General features: G+C 38.6%; 1 protein-coding gene across 5 annotated transcripts in view; it reads right to left on the bottom strand.

Moving 5' to 3' along the window:
• Positions 1–22,511, bottom strand: part of LOC308707468 (C-1-tetrahydrofolate synthase, cytoplasmic-like) — a 103,145-nt gene that overhangs the window by 74,618 nt on the left and 6,016 nt on the right. For 2 of the 5 annotated variants that reach the window (XM_081393995.1, XM_081393992.1), the window contains exons 3-6: positions 16,141–16,219; positions 15,161–15,296; positions 14,804–15,006; positions 13,614–13,750 (exon numbers count right to left, since the gene is read on the bottom strand). In XM_081393995.1, coding sequence (XP_081250121.1) covers positions 13,614–13,750; positions 14,804–15,006; positions 15,161–15,296; positions 16,141–16,219 — 555 coding nt within the window. Of the gene's footprint in view, positions 1–13,613; positions 13,751–14,364; positions 14,458–14,803; positions 15,007–15,160; positions 15,300–16,140; positions 16,220–22,511 lie in introns of those variants that run through there. The other 3 variants (XM_081393994.1, XM_081393991.1, XM_081393993.1) reach the window with 2 other exon arrangements.

Here is a 22,511-nt window from a genome sequence, read left to right as displayed (position 1 = left end):
ACATTCCATAGGGTAAATGTAATGTTACATACATGAAACGGATTGAGCAATAACATGAGAAATTATACATTTCAGTAAGTTGTACTGTTTTTTTAAACATACCTTCTTATGTCCATTCATGTTTATTTTGTACTATGACCAGTAGTAGAGATGAAGAGATGATCGTTCATTGCGCTCCATGCTGCTGCTTGAACTTTAAGGAGTGTTTTTGATAATAAAGAGTTTCAAAACAACATTATTGTTTGAATTTTGTGATAAAATTGAAAGCTGAAAGTTTTGTTCACGCAGTTAATGAGAACAGTATAAATATGATCTTGATTAATTTTTCAATTCATTTAGCGATTCAAGATCGACTAAAATCACACTTGTGTCAATATTGTCAACCCAGCTAGTGTACACACAGCTGACATGTTTACCTGTTGTAGCTTATCCATGTTGTGCACATGAAATAGACGCTGACACAGTCCAAATGCGCCATTGGAGGAGCGTTAATCACTGTTTCATTCAATGATTGGAAAAAATATATGATCAGAATATTGACTTGCCTAATAATTATGCACGCACTAGAGTATATATATATATACAGTGAGGAAAATAAGTATTTGAACACCCTGCTATTTTGCAAGTTCTCCCACTTGGAAATCATGGAGGGGTCTGAAATTGTCATCGTAGGTGCATGTCCACTGTGAGAGACATAATCTAAAAAAAAAAAAAATCCAGAAATCACAATATATGATTTTTTAACTATTTATTTGTATGATACAGCTGCAAATAAGTATTTGAACACCTCTCTATCAGCTAGAATTCTGACCCTCAAAGACCTGTTAGTCTGCCTTTAAAATGTCCACCTCCACTCCATTTATTATCCTAAATTAGATGCACCTGTTTGAGGTCGTTAGCTGCATAAAGACACCTGTCCACCCCATACAATCAGTAAGAATCCAACTACTAACATGGCCAAGACCAAAGAGCTGTCCAAAGACTCTAGAGACAAAATTGTACACCTCCACAAGGCTGGAAAGGGCTACGGGGAAATTGCCAAGCAGCTTGGTGAAAAAAGGTCCACTGTTGGAGCAATCATTAGAAAATGGAAGAAGCTAAACATGACTGTCAATCTCCCTCGGACTGGGGCTCCATGCAAGATCTCACCTCGTGGGGTCTCAATGATCCTAAGAAAGGTGAGAAATCAGCCCAGAACTACACGGGAGGAGCTGGTCAATGACCTGAAAAGAGCTGGGACCACCGTTTCCAAGGTTACTGTTGGTAATACACTAAGACGTCATGGTTTGAAATCATGCATGGCACAGAAGGTTCCCCTGCTTAAACCAGCACGTCAAGGCCCGTCTTAAAGGGATAGTTCACTTTGAAATTAATTTTTTAAAATGTTTTAGCTTACCTCAAGGGCATCCAAGATGTAGGTGTCTTTGTTTCCGCAGTAGTTTCAATTTTGATATTTTTAGGTCAAACCGTTCTTGTCTGTCAGTCAATGCAGGTCGATGGACACTGTCTCAAAACACAAGCACAGAGTCCAAATTAAAACAATTTCCCATCGTCCAAATTAAACAATTCCCCATCGTAAGTACACATTGACGGCCTAAGACACGAAACGAGCGGTTTGTGTGAGAAAACGAACAGTATTTATATCGTTGTTATCTCTTGAAAACAGCACACGTCTAAATGATCTGACGGCGTGGACGGGTATAGATGTATATACATAGATGTCGCCTTGGCTACGCAGTTCATTGGAACGAAACCGTAGCCAAGCGACATCTAGTGTATATATCTATACCCGCCCGCGAGCGGGTATAGATGTATACACTAGATGTCGCCTTTGCTACTGCAGTTCATTGGAACGAAACCGTAGCCAAGGCGACATCTATGTATACATCTATACCCGCCCGCGCCGTCAGATCATTTGGACGTGTGCTGTGTTACAAGAGGTAAAAACGATATAAATACTGTTCATTTTCACACACAAACCGCTCGTTTTGTGTCTTAGGCCATCAATGTGTACTTACGATGGGGAATTGTTTAATTTGGACGATGGGGAATTGTTTTAATTTGGACTCTGTGCTTGTGTTTTGATACAGTGACCATCGACCTGCATTACATGACTGACAGACAAGAACGGTTTGACCTAAAAATATCCAAATTGAAACTACTGCAGAAAAAAAGACACCTACATCTTGGATGCCCTTGAGGTAAGCTAAAACATACCAAAATTTATTTTCAAAGTGAACTATCCCTTTAAGTTTGCCAATGACCATTTGGATGATCCAGAGGAGTCATGGGAGAAAGTCATGTGGTCAGATGAGACCAAAATAGAACTTTTTGGTCATAATTCCACTAAACGTGTTTGGAGGAAGAAGAATGAAGAGTACCATCCCAAGAATACCATCCCTACTGTGAAGCATGGGGGTGGTAGCATCATGCTTTGGGGGTGTTTTTCTGCACATGGGACAGGGCGACTGCACTGTATTAAGGAGAGGATGACCGGGGCCATGTATTGCGAGATTTTGGGGAACAACCTCCTTCCCTCAGTTAGAGCATTGAAGATGGGTCGAGGCTGGGTCTTTCAACATGACAATGACCCGAAGCACACAGCCAGGATAACCAAGGAGTGGCTCTGTAAGAAGCATATCAAGGTTCTGGCGTGGCCTAGCCAGTCTCCAGACCTAAACCCAATAGAGAATCTTTGGAGGGAGCTCAAACTCCATGTTTCTCAGCAACAGCCCAGAAACCTGACTGATCTAGAGAAGATCTGTGTGGAGGAGTGGGCCAAAATCCCTCCTGCAGTGTGTGCAAACCTGGTGAAAAACTACAGGAAACGTTTGACCTCTGTAATTGCAAACAAAGGCTACTATACCAAATATTAACATTGATTTTCTCAGGTGTTCAAATACTTATTTGCAGCTGTATCATACAAATAAATAGTTAAAAAATCATACATTGTGATTTCTGGATTATTTTTTTTTTTAGATTATGTCTCTCACAGTGGACATGCACCTACGATGAAAATTTCAGACCCCTCCATGATTTCTAAGTGGGAGAACTTGCAAAATAGCAGGGTGTTCAAATACTTATTTTGCTCACTATATATATATATATATATATATATATATATATATATATATGAAGAGTTCAGATGCAAAAGCCGCTAAACACCACCTCCGTCAAAAATGAGATAATGACACTGAGCCAAAGCTTTCTGCACATACGTTCAACAAAAATGTTTGCTTCAAATCCTCTAAATTCCAGCATCAGCCCATTCAGAAATATCAGTTTGTTGGCAAAAGCCTCTTCCCTTTGGCAGCAAAAGCCGCTACGTTCTGAGAACCAATCAGAAGGCGCAAATCGAATCATATGATTTCGTCCGGTTTCAATATAGCGGCGCGCTGAGTAGCCGGCTTTTTTTGTGGAGATTGTTTTAGATTCAGATTCAGATTGAGATTTTTTACATTTTTAAGATGGAGTACGATGAAATGGATGAGCCGGTCCTACTGACATTAAATGGCAGAAGAAAACGTTGTTTACCTCAAAACTCTGCCCGTTACAAGGCAAAAGAAAATAGATAGATGGAATACTTACTTAGACACTTAGAAATAGATACTTACAATAGATACTTAGAAATGTCTTGGTCGCAAGTGTAGCATGAACTCATAACAGTTCTTCGTGCAGTGCTGTTACTTTGAAGGAATCTGATTTAAATTATTATACATCAAACAACAGCTTTATTTCACCAACGACAAAGTCAAACAAAGTTCTTCTGTCTCATATGGATGCTATGCCATGTAAACGGAGGAGACAACAAGTGGAGGCTGAAGAGACGAGACGACAAAGAGATGTATCGATCAAGTATGCAGTTTTGAAAGAAGATAAAACAAAAGTTCCCATCTGTCAGGCTTCATTCCTGAACATTTTCTATAAGTACAAAGATTTCCTCATAACAAGTTTCTAGTTTTTCCTATTTTTGCATTAGTGCCTTATTATTTTTAGTGTTTTATTTATTTATAAAAAAAAAAAAAAGGTTGTCAAAGCCATGTTTATCCAATTATCTTCCTCTAGTACGTGCCCAGTACACAGGCTTTTTTCTCAGCAGTTATTATCTGGTAATGCCTCTCTCTGCGGTTTTAAAGGACATATAGCCTACTTAAAGCATTATCACTGATGGTCATGGGCTACCTAAATTTGTTAAAAACTATATCAGAATCAGAAAGAGCTTAATTTCCAAGTATGTTTGCACATTCAATGAATTTGTTCTGGTGACAGAAGCTTCCAGTAAACAGAGACAACAAAAACACATAGATAATGAAAAATAAAGATAAGTAAATAAAATACACATATGTATGTATATACTGTATATATAAATATGAAGAGTTCAGATGCAAAAGCCTCTAAGTGCCATCTGAAATTTTCTTCTAGAATGATCATTTTTATCAAGCTCGCATATTTAAATTCAGTAATTTCACTTCAATGGCAATGAAAATTACCTATGAATTGTCATTAAGTGAAATTACTGAACTTAAATATGCGAGCTTGAGAATTCTTGATCATTCTAGAAGAAAATGTCAGATGGCACTTAGAGGCTTTTGCATCTGAACTCTTCATATATATATATATATATATATATATATATATATATATATATATATATATATATAAAAATAGACAAAAATTGTATGTGCAGGTGAGCTATAGATGGAATAAGATGTAGGGATGGACTAAGATGGGTGGAATCAGATAAATATAAGTGATATTACACATATCATTATTGCACAATGGGGAGAGCATTTAACTGGGGAGAGCATTTAATATGAGTAGACCTTTGCAAAAGAATAATAAACTGTATAACTGTTGTCAATTCATGTTTTGAAACTGTGTGTATTATGGGTAATATTCATGCATGATTGGTTTCATGATTATTTTCATTTTAGGTGTCAAGAAAGACAGAGTCCAAGGTACTGCAAAGTACTGGCTCGAGAACGGCAAAACATGTCCTGAAAATCATGGTGGTTCCAGGGAAATTGAAGAGCAAACTGCAAAGAAGGACATGGTTCGAAAGCACATACAGTCTTTTAATTGTAGAGCAAGCCACTATGCCCGTCGTGGTGTACCTGGGAGAAAGTTCCTGCCGAGTGACTTGAGTGTGGCAAAAATGCATCAGATGTTTCTTGAGCAGAATCATCAACAAGTTTCCTACTCACTATACTGGAGCATCTTTGTGTATGACTTCAACCTGGCTTTTGGTCATCCTGCCAAAGATGTGTGCTCTTCGTGTGTCAAATTCCGCATTGCAATCAATGATCCTTACCTGACTGCAGAAGAGAAGCAGAATAAGATTCTTCTTTACACACTTCACCGTCGCCGAGCTCGTCGGTTTTATGACACACTAAATGACGTGGGTGATACATTCACTGTCTGCTTTGACCTAATGGAGAACCTGGTCTGACATTGGTGAAACGTATTACTCACGGCAGGTATACTTTTATGTATTCGGTGTGGTTCGTCACCGTGGCAGAGGAGAACCCCAGAGTCGGCATGAGATAAATCTGTACACCTTGCTGGAATATGAGAACTCAAAGGATAGTAACATCGTCGCCTCAGCTCTACAACACTACTTCACCTCAGTGGCTAGAGCTGATCTGCGCCAGTGTCAGAGTATTTTCAATATGGAAAGGACTGGCAGTGCTATGACTTCAAAAAAGCAGCAGCCAGGTTCACAACAACTTAGAGATCATTCAAAATAAGTGAAGCAAGAGTGCTGCAAATCTCTGGACATAAGCTGGGGTTTAAGCCTGTGTTTTCTGGTGAATTTTACCAGCACTCTGTGCTGAAGCGGGGTAAGAATTGGTTTCAGTTCAAGCCGGCTCCTCTTCCGGATGTGAAATGCGTCAAGGAAGCAAAGAGGACTGGTGTAGTGAAGCTGCTGGGTGAGTTGGGAGCACCAAAAGCTGTGCAAAAGTTCTATGAAAACATCCTGGCAAGTGATGGTGGCAAGGATGTTGAACAAGACCTTGAGGATGAATGAATGACAGCATGTCCTCTTTTTTGCACAGTACTGTGTGTGTTTTATTTGCTAGTGTAAGCTATTTTAAGATATTGGTAATTCACAAAGAGGTCAAGTCCTCTTGTTATTGTTATTTAATGTTATCTTAATCTCGTTTTATATTTCATGAAGTATTTTATTCTACTTGAATCTGATATGCAGTTTATATTGGAACATTTCAAAATTTGAAGTTTTATATCACTGTTCTTACATACATACTTGATTATTCACTACAATCTAATAAGCTTTGTTTACAAACAATGTTTGCAATGTTTACATTGTTCTACTTGAATCTAAATATTACCGAAACTTGAATGACTGAAACAGAACTCAAACTGAATGAATTATAGAACATTTCTATATCCCAGAATGATAATTGTATAATTAAGTGATGATTGAGCATTAGTGATGAGCACCTGCTGTTAACAAGCAGAATCACTGAAGGAAAGAGAAACACAAGAACTACAACTGACTTCCAGCCACAGCAAAATCAACTGGAGATAAAAGAAGACATTAACCCTCTGAGGTCGGCAAACGCGCCGGCGCGTTTTGCTGGATTTTCTTCACATTGTAGCACTATAAACTTAAATTACTCCGTCATTTATGGTCATATAGAAAAAAGAAATATAAAAAAATTATCTGTGATATTTTTACTTTTGTATGTGTCCACTTACAATCAAATCAAAACATTGTGCTTTTGTAAAATAAAGAAAATAAACAGGGTGTGGCGTTCTGCCTCTCCGTCGCGGTCAACTTTTTTTTCTTGAGCACGTCTATAAACTGAAACAAAACTCAGCGAATACTTGTCACACATTTATGAGCCATATACCTTTATAAACATTTAAGTGTGTACTTTTAAATGATCGGATTCAAACTGAAAACAAATATTCTCTGTTTAAGTAATTTGTATAAAACCAACAAGATGTCCAGCTTCTCAAACGCTTCCTAATTATTTTTAATTTGAACACGCCCACTCGCGCAAAAGAGATTGACATGCAAATGTCCACATGGAACGCGAACGCGCTCATTACCTCAAAAACAAAACACCAAAACACTTCACAAGTCTCTGCTTTTCGTCGAGTTCGAGACGCGCAGTGAGCTTACATTGGATTTAGGCTATCTCAGAAGAAGAAGAACGCGATTTGAAGACAAGAAAGATGTAAGGTAAGAAATTCTTACATATTAGTTTTTTATTGTTGCATAAATTTCACATTGCAGTTGAACTGTTGCTAGATATATGGTGAATATTATAATATTTAGACCCGTGTTTACTGTTACTGTGTTTGTGGATATCTGCTCAAATGTAGATATGTATATGGTAACCATAATGTTTTATATTTGAGCGCGATCGCGTTTGAATGTATCATATTTTGGATCGCGTTTGAAAAGCACCAAACGGCTTCATGTTTTTACTATTATCTCATTTCATATCATCATAACGAATGGAAACATTTGAAGTAACATGATAATCAATATATTTTTCTCTAGCTTAGTTGTAACTGAAATATTTTGGAAGATTTATAGGCTGCTATAGGTTATTGTTATTATTATTTTATGCAGCACTGCGCATAGCCTATGCCTACAAGGCAGAACAAACCTGGTGTTCATTATATTATATATTGTTGGAAACATTTATGTGTGTGTGTGTGTGTGTGTGTGTGTGTGTGTGTATTCTGTGAATTTTAAAAAGCAATTTTAACCAGAAAAATCTAAAATGTATTCCCAAAATCGTGCAGGCCTTTCTCTTGATATCAGTATCTTCACTTTTTTTTTCTTTCAGGGCCCAGATGCTGAGTCCTGCTGACTTCAACATTCACATGAGTCTCTGTACATGAACATGGTAAAGTGAAAATCAAACACCTTGGAAATAAAAGGTATGTACAATGTTTTTAGGAATGGCACAAAGGTCTCTGTCTTTGGATCATTGTTTTCAATGAGTGCTTTTTTGTCATTTGTTGTGTATCTTTGGATTATGTTGTGTTGTAAATAAATCCCAAAAATCTAAAAGCCATTCTTTTTTAAATCTCCTCATTCTTTGTGCAAGGTTGCTCAGAATGATAGGGCCTGATAGCTCCTAATAGGGCCGTTAGGGGAGGGTATTTGTCTTTCTCAGGTGTGAACAAAAGCGTACATATTAATGAGCTCCCGCATAAAGCTTTCTCACACAAAACACGTCGTAAAAATTTTAAATCAATATATTGTCTTATCTGAATGAGCAGTCAGGGTGATTTTCACATAGTTTTAGAGCAAATATTCTAGGCTACATCATACAATTTTCAAAAGTCTTGTGAAGAAATAATCAGTATGGGTTTCATGACCTTATTTCAGTGAGAATTTTTTTTGTATTTTCACAAACCACGCATAAATGTCATTATCTCAAAACAACAAAGTTTTACACACATGCTGCTGATATATTATTGTAGCAGAGTTTGTGCTGAATACAGTGTAATTAGACTTTAGCCATGAAAATGTCACAAGTAACAGAAATAAGCACAAATGTCAGAGCATGTCAGAACACCTCCAGGGCCCAGAAAACAGCTCAGACCCCAGAGGGTTAAATATCTCAAGATCTCAGCAGAGGAGGATTAAACAACTCCATGAACAGCATTACAAGCTTCACTTATTATGACCGCCGCAAAAGCGGTCATATAGGGATTGTCAAAGTTTTTTTTTTTTTTTTTTTCGTCATCTACTGAATTTTTCGTCAACGATACCAGGGACACCGAAACACCGGGGAACATGAAATTTGGTGGGCATGTAGCCCCACTAGACTTTTACGGAAAAATTTCGTTTGGTCCCCGGGGGCCACTCCCCCCCCGCGCTGGGCCCCCCCAAACCCAAAAATGCAGTTTTTCCTAAATAACTACCTGAACCGTGGCACCGAGGATGAAGAAATTTTTATGGTATGTTGGTCTTAAGGGCCCACATCAACCTAACCCATAATCACTCATTTGTGATTTGCGCCCCTTCCCATAAAAAATGAAAATGCAATATTATTCTGCTTTAATCGCCCCTATCTTCAGTTGAGATATTCAGAACTGCACCATATTTCATGTGTATGATTAACTTGACATCCTCTGGGGGTATGCTAAGTTTCGTAGAATTTCATCCATGGGGGGGGTATAAAATAAATTCATTTATGTGCACATTTAGTGACTGTACACTCATCGGCCTGTAGATGGTGCTGTTGAGCGAAGGGTTGCTGGTTTAGGATGATACTGTCACACACACACATGCAGGAATACAAACAAACGCAAGCATGCACACACACTGACATCCACACGCACAGACACACACCCATACACACACATACAAATCCACATGCACAGACACACACACACAAACACACACGCGCACACACATGTACGCACGCATACATACACGCACAGACACACACACACACACACACACACACACACACACACACACACACACACACACACACACACACACACACACACACACACACACACAGACAGACACACATACACAAACACACACACATACACACACACACACACAGACAGACATGCACATACTACTACTTTTTTTAGGTATCAGCCGATTTACCAATACCCAATGTGTTATGCTTGGGCAGTATACTAATGAGGTGGGTGGGACATGTCTCATGCCATGTTAGATCACATCCTGAGAGTCTACGCTTTCAGAAAATATATAGTTTATATAGTATCAGTTTTCTCTTCATGGTACAGACCAAAATGTATTATGTGTACACTTTCTTCACCTAAATCCATAAAATCCCATTAATTTCTTTACCTAAATCCATAAAATCCCATTAATTTCAATGGGACATTTAGTGTTCTACTAGGTACAGTGGGAATGAGTTTAATTTTGTTAACATTGTTTTTTTTTAAACTCTGGGACCAGGGCTACAAGATAAAACCACCTTTTTGGGGAAATTTTTATTTTTTATTTCAGTAAAACACAACAAACCCATGCCAAAGTCAGATAACTGACTTTTACCATCAACAGGCACCTCAACCGTTTGGTAGAGGTTTGTAGAAATTGTCTGTGAATTATTAAACAAACTGCCGATGTAGCATGAAAAAGACTTGCTTGAACACAATAAGTGTGTTTTTGAAACTCAATTTTGTAATACATTATGTAGGGAAAACCACTGTTATCGATGTGACGTTTTCACATTATGGATGTTAAGTGTCTAAACTAATGACTTTTGATATAAAACTTAAATAGTAATGGCAAATAATTACAAAACTCTAAATTATCCATGATCCACAGGAATACTCCAGACAGTCTTTTAAAATATACAACTTATATACATAAACACGCAATACAGCCAAATTGCTCCACGTCATTTATTTTTGTGGAAAGCCAGTGCAGGCCTGAGCGGCGGTCATATTTTGTACCGCCATGCGGTACATCTAGTTATTAACCACTTTGACTTTATTACTGCCATTCGTCTACAGAAGTTCTTATTAGAATTAACAAAGGTTTAGAAGTTGATGATTTGAGTTTAATTTAAGGTCACCATGATGGAGATCAGCGTTTGCTTTAGTTGGGCTCTTGGCCATCGACTTTTGCAATAGGGGTTATGCGCAACATACTTCCGGGTTCTACAAAACGGGTATAACTACTTCCGGTCGTCAGCTACTGAGGTAAACACAGCGTAGGAATGGTGACCTTTTATAGCAGGTGTTTACAGGAGCTACCCATTCTATCCATTTCAGATGTACATCGTATTGCCAAACGGACTTCCAGAGCCCCGAGTACTCCGTTAAATAAAGGATTTAAGTTTTTAAGCCTCCTCATTTATTCATGATTATGAAGGTATGTAAGTTAGTATATGTAGCTTTTGGTAATGGCACCCGATGTAGAGTTAGCTAACTATCAGTAAGTTCGTTTAGACTTGTATGCTATCATAGTAGTTTAACCTTTTATATTTGCTTGCAGACGATTAAAACAATCAAATGAAGACTGCGTTTTATTTTTTTATAAAAAATTTTTTTCTGATACTTAAGCATTCGTGACTTTTTAACTAAAACAGAAATAAGAATTGTATTCTAAAAAAAGCGCAAAATAAGTTACCTCAGAGATCACCTACCGCTGCAGATGCGTACGGTAATGCAAACCGGAAATGTTTATACCCGTTTTCCGGTTCGAACGTTGGGCGTTCCGCATAACCCCTATTAACATTTTGAATGAGAATCACAAGAATCAGCATATGAATCTCAACAATGGTGACCATTAAAAAATGATTCATGCTGCAATGCATGCTGGGTACTAGCATAATACAAAACTTATCCATGGCTCCCAGCATGCATTGCGGCATAAATTATTTTTTAATGGTCACCATTGTTGAGATTTATATGCTGATTCTTGATTACTGTGTAAGTCAGCATGATACCATAGAGGTTTTTACAATCTGATTGTCACAACAATGGGCCTTACAGCAGAATCAGTTCTATTATAATGAATAATACAAGTAATACATCACCTGTCTAATCAGAGATTAGGTTCTGGAAAAGATCAGAGAATCAAGTCACTAAATGATGATTTTTATCATCTAAACACAACCACATGCTCATATTTTCTATTGGCGTATGTGCCATAACAAATGTGTTTTATAAACACTCAGTTACAGCAGCCAGAGGAAAAACTGGTGTTATGAAGTCAAAAGTCAAGAGCCCAACTAAAGCAAACACTGATCACCATCACGGTGTCTTTAAATGAAACTCAGTAAATCATTATCATCTAACCCTCTGTTCATTCTCAATAACAAGTTCTGTAGACGCATGACAAAAGTCAAACTATTTAGTAATAAGTGAAGCTGGTAATGCTGTTTGTGTAGTGGTTTAATCCTCCTCTGCTGAGATCTTTAGAGATTTAAACGTCTTTTTTGAGTTGATTTCATCTAAGGCTGTGGTTGGAAGTCAGTTGTAGTTCTTTTGTTTCTCTTTCCTTCATTGATTCTGCTTGTTAACAGCAGGTGTTAATCACTAATGCTCAATAATCAATTAATCACTTAATTTCTTGACTGCAATGTATATCTACTTTTAGTAAACTCAACTGAAATAAGTTCAGAGTACTCATAACTATTGTTTTTATAAACTTAATTGAATTGAGGCAATCGGTTTCCTCAAATGAAATGAGTTAGCTTAACTTGTTGGGTTTTACAGAGAATTAAGGCAATCGGTGTCCTCAAATGTAACAAGTTAGCTTAACTTATTGAATTTGACTTTGTGTGTAACATTGTGAGCTAACAGTAACTGCAAGTGCTCTGAGTTCATTTAAAGTTTGTCATTTCACTGTTTTTACTCAATAAAGTGAAGTTTCAGCTATATAAAGTATTTAAATGCAGTGTAAAGTTTAATTGTGTATTAAGAAATATTATTGTTTTAGTGGACTCGATTAAAATAAGTTCAGAGTACTCATAACTATTATTTTTATAAACTTAATAGAATTGAGGCAATCGGTTTCCTCAAATGAAATGAGTTAGCTTAACTTGTTGGGTTTTACAGTGTGTAAAGAAGTTTGTCTACTGTTTAGTTTTGAAATGATTGTGCTCTAATCTTTTCCAGTTTCTAGTTACATCTTTAGTGATTTTTCAACTATTTACTATGTCTTGTCCCAAAGAGGTGGATTTAGAGGTTTTTGCAAAAAAAGCACAAGTGGATTTATCTGGTTTTCACACAAAAGAAAATCTAAAAGAAAATATTGTCTAAAGTGACATTTTTGAAAAAAAAAGTTTTTTTATTCACTGACTAATAACCTTATCATTACCTTTAAAACGAAACTACTGAACGTGAACATAAGAGCCTGATAAAAAAAAAGAAAAGAAAAAAAGCTCATTTAAAAGTCTGATTTAGAGGGTTTCACATCTGAACTCTACATATATACATATATACATATACAGTACAGTATATAGTATATATATAGTAAAACCTCACAACTATGGAAACAGAACTGAATGAAAAGCTAAAATGACACATTTATTAAATTACAACAGGCAAAATCATAAACACAACTATTTTTATATTATTTTTGCAGCCCTAGTGCACAGTGATTGAAAATTAAAGTTGAAGTATGTACGATTTTTCATGTTAAAATACAGTACATTCTCTTAACCCAATTAATTGTTCATTGACTACTATTAGTATGCTATTCATGGGCTTATCTCCCCCAAAAGTGTAAACACTGAGCCCCCCAGACACCATCAAAACACTGACAGCGGTCCGCTCAGATCAGTCAATCTCTTTCCAGCAACCTATAGCAAAGGTTTTAAGGTTTTACAGAAGTGCAAGCCAAAATTCACTGCATTTAGAACTTTGAAGATCAAACATCATGAACACATCAAAGAGAACAAGCGCAGCACTGTGATGCATTGCGCTACAATGGGCACTTATGTTAAGACATGCCTTCACAAGGACCCGTAAGAGCTGTGTTTGTGATGTTTGAGTTGTTGGAGATGCTATGCAATGTTTGCCATGTTGATTGAAAAATGCTTTATTTCTGTAATTCTGCTAGGTGACACTAGTGTCGCAGAAACTACATACTTCACCTTTAAAAATAAGAACTAATGTCTTACCAGGCACAATAAGCATCTCCACTGAGAAGCTGGCGCTTGAAAAATGCAGTACAAAGACTGAGAGCTCCCTTCTCGTCTTCCTCAGACTCCAGATTACAAATCATGTCCAGAGCCTCCTTACAGTCTACCTCCTTTATCTACCAAACATAACAGAGTAAATTTAGGTTACACATTATTTGCAATAGTCAAGCTTATGCAAATTAAATAATAATAAAAATAGTAATAACAGATTAATGAAAGGGATAGATCACACAAAAAGAAAGTTTTGTCATCATTTGCTCACCCATTTTGTTTGTTTAACAGGGACAATTCACTAGGCATTGTTACACACAGACAACCAATGCCATGTACATATAATAGGCCATTTCGCATAAAGCTAATTTGTGGCCCTCGTCCCTGGTCCAAACCCAAAACAATTATGTTCTTTTGTCTGTTCTTATCTTTTGTAACACAAATGAAAATTCTCATCATTTTTGTCCATCTACTGAAACTGAATGCAACAAAAAATGTCATGCATCAAAACCTACAAAAAAACATGGTAAAAGTAATCTGTATGAATTGAGCGGTTTAATAGCAGTATTCGGAATAACTTTATATGATATTACAGTCAGATTTAGGTTTTTATTCCAATATAAACACTGAACAACACACATTCATAATGCACATACACACATCAAACAGGGCAAACACAGAAGCCCAATGGGGTTTGTTCCCACATGCCAAGCAAGTATAATTGAGCCTTCATGCTTACCATATTTGAGGAACTCTATGTATATGCATTGATCAAGGATGAGAGCATATTAAAAATATTCATTTGTGCTCCGAAGATCTTCTTCAAACTCTTCTGGGATTGGAACCACATAAAGGTGAGTAAATAAATGTTAAATTTTAATTTTTGGGTGAGCTAACCCTTTCAAAATTATAGCGATTATATCATGACACAGAAAAGAATATTAATATAGTCATGTTGTGCAAGGCTATACATTTTAAATTCTGAAGTTCAACAAAACAATTCAAATTTGTCTCTGGAGGTGATAAAACAGCTTAATTCTACAAATAAAGACGGCTTGTTACAGAGGAGAGCTTTTCATGTACAATCCACTAATGGATACAACTGTAATGCTTGAACTTTAGCATTAATACAATATAGACTGATTTTTTTTTTTTTTTTTTTTTTTAAAGACCCTCACCTCTTGCATAAGTTCTTGTTGTGGCTTTATTTCACACAGACATACGAGGTAGATTTGTTTGAAGTTCTTCTTTCCTCCAAATTCAGGAAACTCTGCGCATATCTTTGCCAGTATTGCAGCTTTATCCATACGCTTCAGTTTGATGAGGTGCTTTATACGCATATGAAGTAGTTCAGGGCCTTCTCGAGATAAAAACTCATGTACTACAGAAGACGCACATCCAAACAAGTTAACAATAGTAGCAGTGCAATTATAAATTAATTTCATTATTACCAAAATTTGGAACAAATAAGTATGAACTATAAAAGAGAGAATATTCAAATAAAAAAAAGTGATAGACGGTAAAAGCATTTTTACCTTTCTCTACATTAGGGATGTCACATGAGAGAAGGCTACACAGAGTGGAGTTGGACCACACACCATTCTCCCCCACCAGAGTCAACAGGGTGTGAAGCTGCGAGTTTCCACGTGCCTGAAGGATGCCATGAGCCATCTGCTTTAAAGAAATCATCAACACAATATTAAAACAAAGCTTTTTAAACCTTAATTAACTCCAGCCACACATAACCCTACCCATCACCCTATCCCTAATATCACAAGAAGACTGGCACAGCACGTAGATATGACTAATCGATAATCAAATTCGTTGTATACAGGTCATTATCATTAGCTCTGATGAGGTTGTGTGTAAAGCTCCTTTTTTTAAATAAAACCATGTATTATATGTATTATATGTCGCCACATAGCTCCACCGGCATCCAACGTAACTCCAGCAGGGCAGCTAGCTGTCTCTTCATTTCTGTGTTGTCGGTCACTATAGCGCGCAAGCGCAAGGCAAGTAATACTCATGGGAGTTGTAGTGTCGTAGTGAAAATAGTTTTACATGTTTAGTAAACCCATAAAGCCATTAACCAAGCCATCTGTTATGTATTCTTTATTTGGACCTCTTATCCAATACGTTCTTAAAATATTAATACTAATTAGAAATGCTGTTGTGTGATGCTTATATTTTATGCTTATATGAATGTAATAATAATTTGAGGTAACACTTTATTTTACAGTGTTACACATGTAGTTACTATAGTAATAACAGTAAATTATGCATAATTACATGCAACTAACCCTAAACCAAACCCTAGTCCTACCCTAACCCTATAGTAAGTACATGTTGTTGTTTAATATTACTCAGTACTTAAATATATAATTGCACTGTAACAATGACACCTTAAATTAAAGTGTAACCTAATTTGATAAGCCAGGTCCATCCACCAATTCCACAAGATACTGCACATTACCTTTGTGTTAATAAAAACATTTAATGAAGTCTTGTCTCTGACCTTGACAGAAGATTGAAACTCTTCCCATAAGGCACCAGGGATTTTCCCGGAGAATGACAACAGAAGATTCAGACAGCTCCTAGCAGGGAACAAAAACATCTGTTGAGTAAATTTCCTTTACACTGCGTTCAAACTGACTCACTTGTTTACTTATGCACTATTCTCTACATCAGGGGTCGGCAACCTTTTTGTCATAAAGTGCCATTTTTAAGTTTCCGAGTTCATCACTGTGCCACAACACACATTTAGCCTATATATATATATATATATATATATATATATATATATGAAGAGTTCAGATGCAAAAGCCTCTAAAAGCCATTTGAAATTTTCTTATGGAATGATCATTTTTATCAAGCTCGTATATTTAAGTTCAGTAATTTCACTTAAATGATAATTAATAGGTAATCTTCATTGCCATTTAAGTAAAATTATTGAATTTAAATATACAAGCTTGATAAAAATTATTATTCTATAAGAAAATTTCAAATGGCTTTTAGAGGCTTTTGCATCTGAACTCTTCATATATATATATATATATATATATATATATACACACACACACACACACACACACATTTTACATTTTCATAATGGCTAACACAGAAATAGTACAAAAAATTAAAATATTCTCTTGAAATTTGTTTTAGATTTAGATAGACAATTTATAGTATTTATAACTCCTAACTAGAGATGCACCAATTACAATTTTCTAGGCCGATTCTGATTTCCGATTTTTCATTGAGTTTGACCTGCCGATACAAATTTGAGCCGATTCCTATTTCATTTTACACTTTACAGCACACACAAATATTTATTTTCTATATATATATTTTTTTTAAATAAAATACCATATCCTTTTACCCAAACTGAATAATAAAAACAAGTTTAAATGGGTACATTTTTTATAAATATTTTTGAGTCTTCATTTTCTTTTCTGACATAACCTAATCCAGTTAATGTTAAAACACACTAGACATGCACATTCTGTGCATTTTGGGCACTTTTGTTTGAAATCATATTTATTTTGGCCATCAAAAGTGTGCTTTCACTTTCATTCAGCGTGAGCAGCGCAGACAAAATAGACTCGGCGGCGAAACCCGCGCTTCACTGCTGCTCACGCGCTGCTCCTGCTCCCGCGTGAATGCACTCATTGATTAACATGCACGCCGAAAAAAATATGCGTGAAACGCCGTAATTCACGAGGTTTCCTACATGTGCGTTGGAATGTCCCAACTTTCAGCTTTATCTGAATGAAATGCATACACTTCTCTCGCATTTGCGCGCGTGCCAGCGATGAACCCTCCGCGTGCCAGTGTTGGCACGCGTGCCTTAGGTTGCCTACCCCTGCTCTACATAGTGAAAGGCAGGGGCTGTTCTAAGGACAGTGGATATTCGGGGCTTTAGCCCAAACTAAATTTGGGTATTTTTATTTAAAGGAATTAATTAATTATAAAAGCGATTTAAGGGAATAAAGAAAAAGAAAGGCTTATTGTATTAGCCTTTTTAATTATGCATGCATTCTCTCTAAATGAATCAAGGAAATTATAGCATATTTTCAATTCAAAAAGGCAAAATTTAATAAATAAATAAATAAACAAAGTTGAGTAATTTACGTCACCGGATACTCTCGGTAGTTGAACATTTCTATTATTAAACAGTCAAATATTAAATGTTTATCTACTTACATTTTACCAGGCATTCGTTCACTTCTTTAATCATTTTGACATTGATGTGCTAGACCGCTGAACTTTTAGTCATCCTAACAACAAACAGAGCGGTGCGTAATGGAGTGCATCAGAGCAGCATCAAGACTATCAAATATATTGCAGTGAATCACAAAATTTGTATCTTGAGTTTATTGGCAATAATAATGACAAGTTTGCGAAAGTGTAGAACTCGGTGAGCTCGCGCAAAACACATCTTCAGCTCATTTAAACGCCTCTGATTGGCCGATGCGTTCAACAGACATGTCTGTGATTGGCTACAATGCTCAACGTTGCAAAAGCACGTCGTAAGTACCTTTAATGCAAAGGGAAAAATATAAATAAAACTGTAATATGCACTTTTCATGATTAGGTAATCACGGCTGCTGTAATCTTATTCACATTTGTTTTTTTGATTAATTGTTTTGCTCTATGAGAAAGACAAGGTAACAAAATATTCGGGGCTTTACTAAAAACATTCTGGGTTTAAGCCCCCTTAGCCCAGCCCTAGCGCCGCCCTTGGTGAAAGGCACACAATGCACTATATGGTAAAATGCCGAAATTCGCTGGTCAAAAACCTCATAACTCAATTTGAGCTTGATTTTGGTAAAATGTTAATAATAAAGTGGCACGTGCAAGTGTCTGACCATATATAAATTCATTCATTCATCTAGGTTTATTTCTTATTTGCAGTTTTGCAACTTTGAACTTTGCCCACCCTGTTTTATGAAGGCCCACCCTTTTGAACATTTCTGGCCTCAGGGCTAAGGGGTGTCCTAAAACACTAACACACACCGCCATCTAGTGGCTAAAGCAATAAATCAGATTCACACAGGCTCAGACACAGTGTCCTATAATTGTGATAGAATGAATCAATCCACAATTAAACAGTTTAAGCCATATTTATGTGCAGATTTTTATTCAAGATGTCTTCCGAAAAACATTTTACGACATGCACAAATAAAATGAATACCATATGGGTGGGGCAGCAACGTCTATGGTAACATCCAAACCATAAAATAAATATAAAAATTATGATTATGAACCATCCCTGAACTTACTTAAGCTGGACTATGACACTATTTTCTTTTAGATCTGCTGGACAGCCGAAACAAACTTTGTTGCATTATTTTCCTGTTATCACTATAAAGCTGCTTTGAAACAATCTGTATTGTAAAAAGCATATAAATAAAGGTGACTTGACTTGTATGGCAAGCAGGGCAGGGTCGAGGGCCGTGAAAGAATGGCGTGAGGTGTGACTGATGATAAGCATCACCTGCGAGCTGCACCGATCTCATAACTCTCAAGGAGGAGCTTCGGAAGCATAAAAGAAAGAGTGACGACAGTGAAGGAGGAGAGAGGACCAGGCCTGGACTTTTACGTTGTGTTTTGTTTAAGTCCATGAGTGGCTGCTGCTTTTACTTTCGTTTTGTGTTTATTTATATAATAAAGTTTGTGAACGTTCGCCGGTTCCCACCTCCTTCCTTCCTCTGAACATCGTTACAGTAGTGCCGAAAGCCGAAAAAAAGTTTTATAAAATGATAAACTTCACATTTCAGCCTTTAAAACAAGTTTTTAGAATTTAAAATGTAACTGAAATTATATTATTATTATTATATGTCACGGTTTTGGTCTGGTTTTGTTCTTGTCATGTTTGCTTCCTTGTCTGTCATGTGATCCCTTGTAGTCATGTGATCCTGCCATGTGTCTTGTCATGAGTTTATTGTCTGATTGTTTGATCATTGTTCACAGGTGTCCCTTGTCTAGTCATTAGTCTTGTGTGTATTTAGCCCTCATGTTTGCCGTGTGTCGGGTTCTTGTATTGCTGATGTAACCATGTAGTAAGTTCTTGTTCCTGAGTTTGTTTTCGCCATGCCTCGCCATGTTTTTGTTTCTATGTCTGTTTCTGATTTTCATTAAACTGCATTTGGGTTCTACTTAAACTTGCTTCCAGTGGACCTCTTATTACATAATACAAGACCCAAACTATGAACCCAGCAGTTGACCTCCTCCGTCTTCGTCAGGACAACCGGACCGTAGAGGATTATGTCAAGGACTTTTGCGAACTCTGTCACAAGGTAGATTTTAATGATGTAGCACTCAAGGACATTTTTAGACATGGTTTAGACGAACCTTTGCGCTGTGGACTGCCTGGGGGAAAAATTCATTTCTCACTTGAACAATACATGGATTATGCTCTATTATTGAGCGGTTCCTCATTTACTGTGGATTTTGAGGAGACGCCATGCCTGAGTCTCTCCACGCCATGCCTGAGTCTCTCCACGCCATGCCTGAGTCTCTCCACGCCATGCCTGAGTATCTCCACGCCATGCCTGAGTCTCTCCACGCCATGCCTGAGTCTCTCCACGCCATGCCTGAGTCTCTCCACGCCATGCCTGAGTCTCTCCACGCCATGCCTGAGTCTCTCCACGCCTTGCCTGTGTCTCTCCACGCCTTGCCTGTGTCTCTCCACGCCTTGCCTGAGTCTCTCCACGCCTTGCCTGAGTCTCTCCACGCCATGCCTGAGTCTCTACATGCCATGTCTTCGAACAAAATGGCTGCCGCTACATCTGAGCCTTCTATGACAGCCACACTCACCATTTTTGCCACAGCCATTTGGTGTGTGTGGTCGGCTTATACTGTACCTGATCTCGCCACGTCTGCCCAGCCAGCGCCTGATCTCGCCACGTCTGCCCAGCCAGCGCCTGATCTCGCCACGTCTGCCCAGCCAGCGCCTGATCTCGCCACGTCTGCCCAGCCAACCCCTGATCTCGCCACGTCTGCCCAGCCAGCCCCTGATCTCGCCACGTCTGCCCAGCCAGCGCCTGATCTCGCCACGTCTGCCCAGCCAGCGCCTGATCTCGCCACGTCTGCCCAGCCAGCGCCTGATCTCGCCACGTCTGCCCAGCCAGCGCCTGATCTCGCCACGTCTGCCCAGCCAGCGCCTGATCTCGCCACGTCTGCCCAGGCCACCTGAACTGTCAGGTCCGCCCTGGCCGCCGGAGCTGTCTGGTCCGCCCAAGCTTCGTCACGGCCCTGGTCCGCCCAAGCTTCGTCACGGCCCTGGTCCGCCCAAGCTTCGTCACGGCCCTGGTCCGCCCAAGCTTCGTCACGGCCCTGGTCCGCCCAAGCTTCGTCACGGCCCTGGTCCGCCCAAGCTTCGTCACGGCCCTGGTCCGCCCAAGCTTCGTCACGGCCCTGGTCCGCCCAAGCTTCGTCACGGCCCTGGTCCGCCCAAGCTTCGTCACGGCCCTGGTCCGCCCAAGCTTCGTCACGGCCCAGGCCCGCCCACGTCTCGTCACGACCCAGGTCCGTCCACGTCATGCCACGTCCCTAGCCCTGTCCCCCTGCGCGGGCCTGGCCCACCATCCCTCCCCCAAGACCGCCTCCGCTCCACCACCCACCTGGACTTTTATGTGTTGCTGGGCGTCGGGAGACGCCCTTAGAGGGGGGGATTCTGTCACGGTTTTGTTCTTGTCATGTTTGCTTCCTTGTCTGTCATGTGATCCTTTGTAGTCATGTGATCCTGCCATGTGTCTTGTCATGAGTTTATTGTCTGATTGTTTGATCATTGTTCACAGGTGTCCCTTGTCTAGTCATTAGTCTTGTGTGTATTTAGCCCTCATGTTTGCCGTGTGTCGGGTTCTTGTATTGCTGATGTAACCACGTAGTAAGTTCTTGTTCCTGAGTTTGTTTTCGCCATGCCTCGCCATGTTTTTGTTTCTATGCCTGTTTCTGATTTTCATTAAACTGCATTTGGGTTCTACTTAAACTTGCTTCCAGTGGACCTCTTATTACATTATATATATATATATATATATTAGGGCTGGGGGAATTAACGCGTTAATCTTTGCGATTAATTTGAAATGTTTAACGCGTTAAAAAAAAATAACGCAATTAACGCAGCACTTTTTTTTTTTGCCTCATTTTAATGATTTCCTGTTGCGGCTGCTATTGAAAAGACCGAAATATGCCGTCCCGCCCCTCCATGTTCGGCGATCAGGTTTCATTCTCGCGCAGCTTTCATGAGCGGGTCTTTTACTGTCTATGGTCTTTTCCGCTCTGTGTGTGCGCCGCGCTCTGTGTTCCGTGTGTGTGTCAGCGCACTCTGTCGTTAACGGCCCAGCGGCGATCTCCGTTCCGTGTGTGTGTGTGTCGGCGGCTCTGTCGTTAACGGCCCAGCAGCGCACTCTCCATTCCGTGTATGTGTGTGTGTGACACTGTGTGTGTGTCGGCGGCTCTGTCGTTAACGGCCCAAGCGCTTCAATCATGTACTGAGCACTGGAAAAGTAAAGTCCACTCAAATAACGTGAAATTTCTCAGTAGACTTCTGTTTGCTGAGCTGGTATAGCCATGCTGGGCAACAATGGTAAAATGACCTGCTCTGATCACATGCTCCGGTAATAATAGTAGGACTATATTTTATTTTGATAATTAGTTAAAGGGGTCATATAATGGTACATGCACTTTTACAAGTTGATTGTACTGAAATGTGTGTTGGCAGTGCCTGTACACAACCATCATAAAATGATAAAAATCCATCCAGTGTTTTTTTTTTTAATCTCCTTATATGTTTGAACCTCTCTGAAATCAAGCCGTTCGACCGTGTGACGTCACACGGTCGGACGCCCCTCCCACGATTGTGATTGACAGCTGCAGCGTTTC

The sequence above is a fragment of the Scardinius erythrophthalmus genome (assembly GCF_964197995.2).
Source record: "Scardinius erythrophthalmus genome assembly, chromosome: 19".
Taxonomy (NCBI): domain Eukaryota; kingdom Metazoa; phylum Chordata; class Actinopteri; order Cypriniformes; family Leuciscidae; genus Scardinius; species Scardinius erythrophthalmus.
This window is presented reverse-complemented; position numbering and strand designations above follow the sequence as displayed.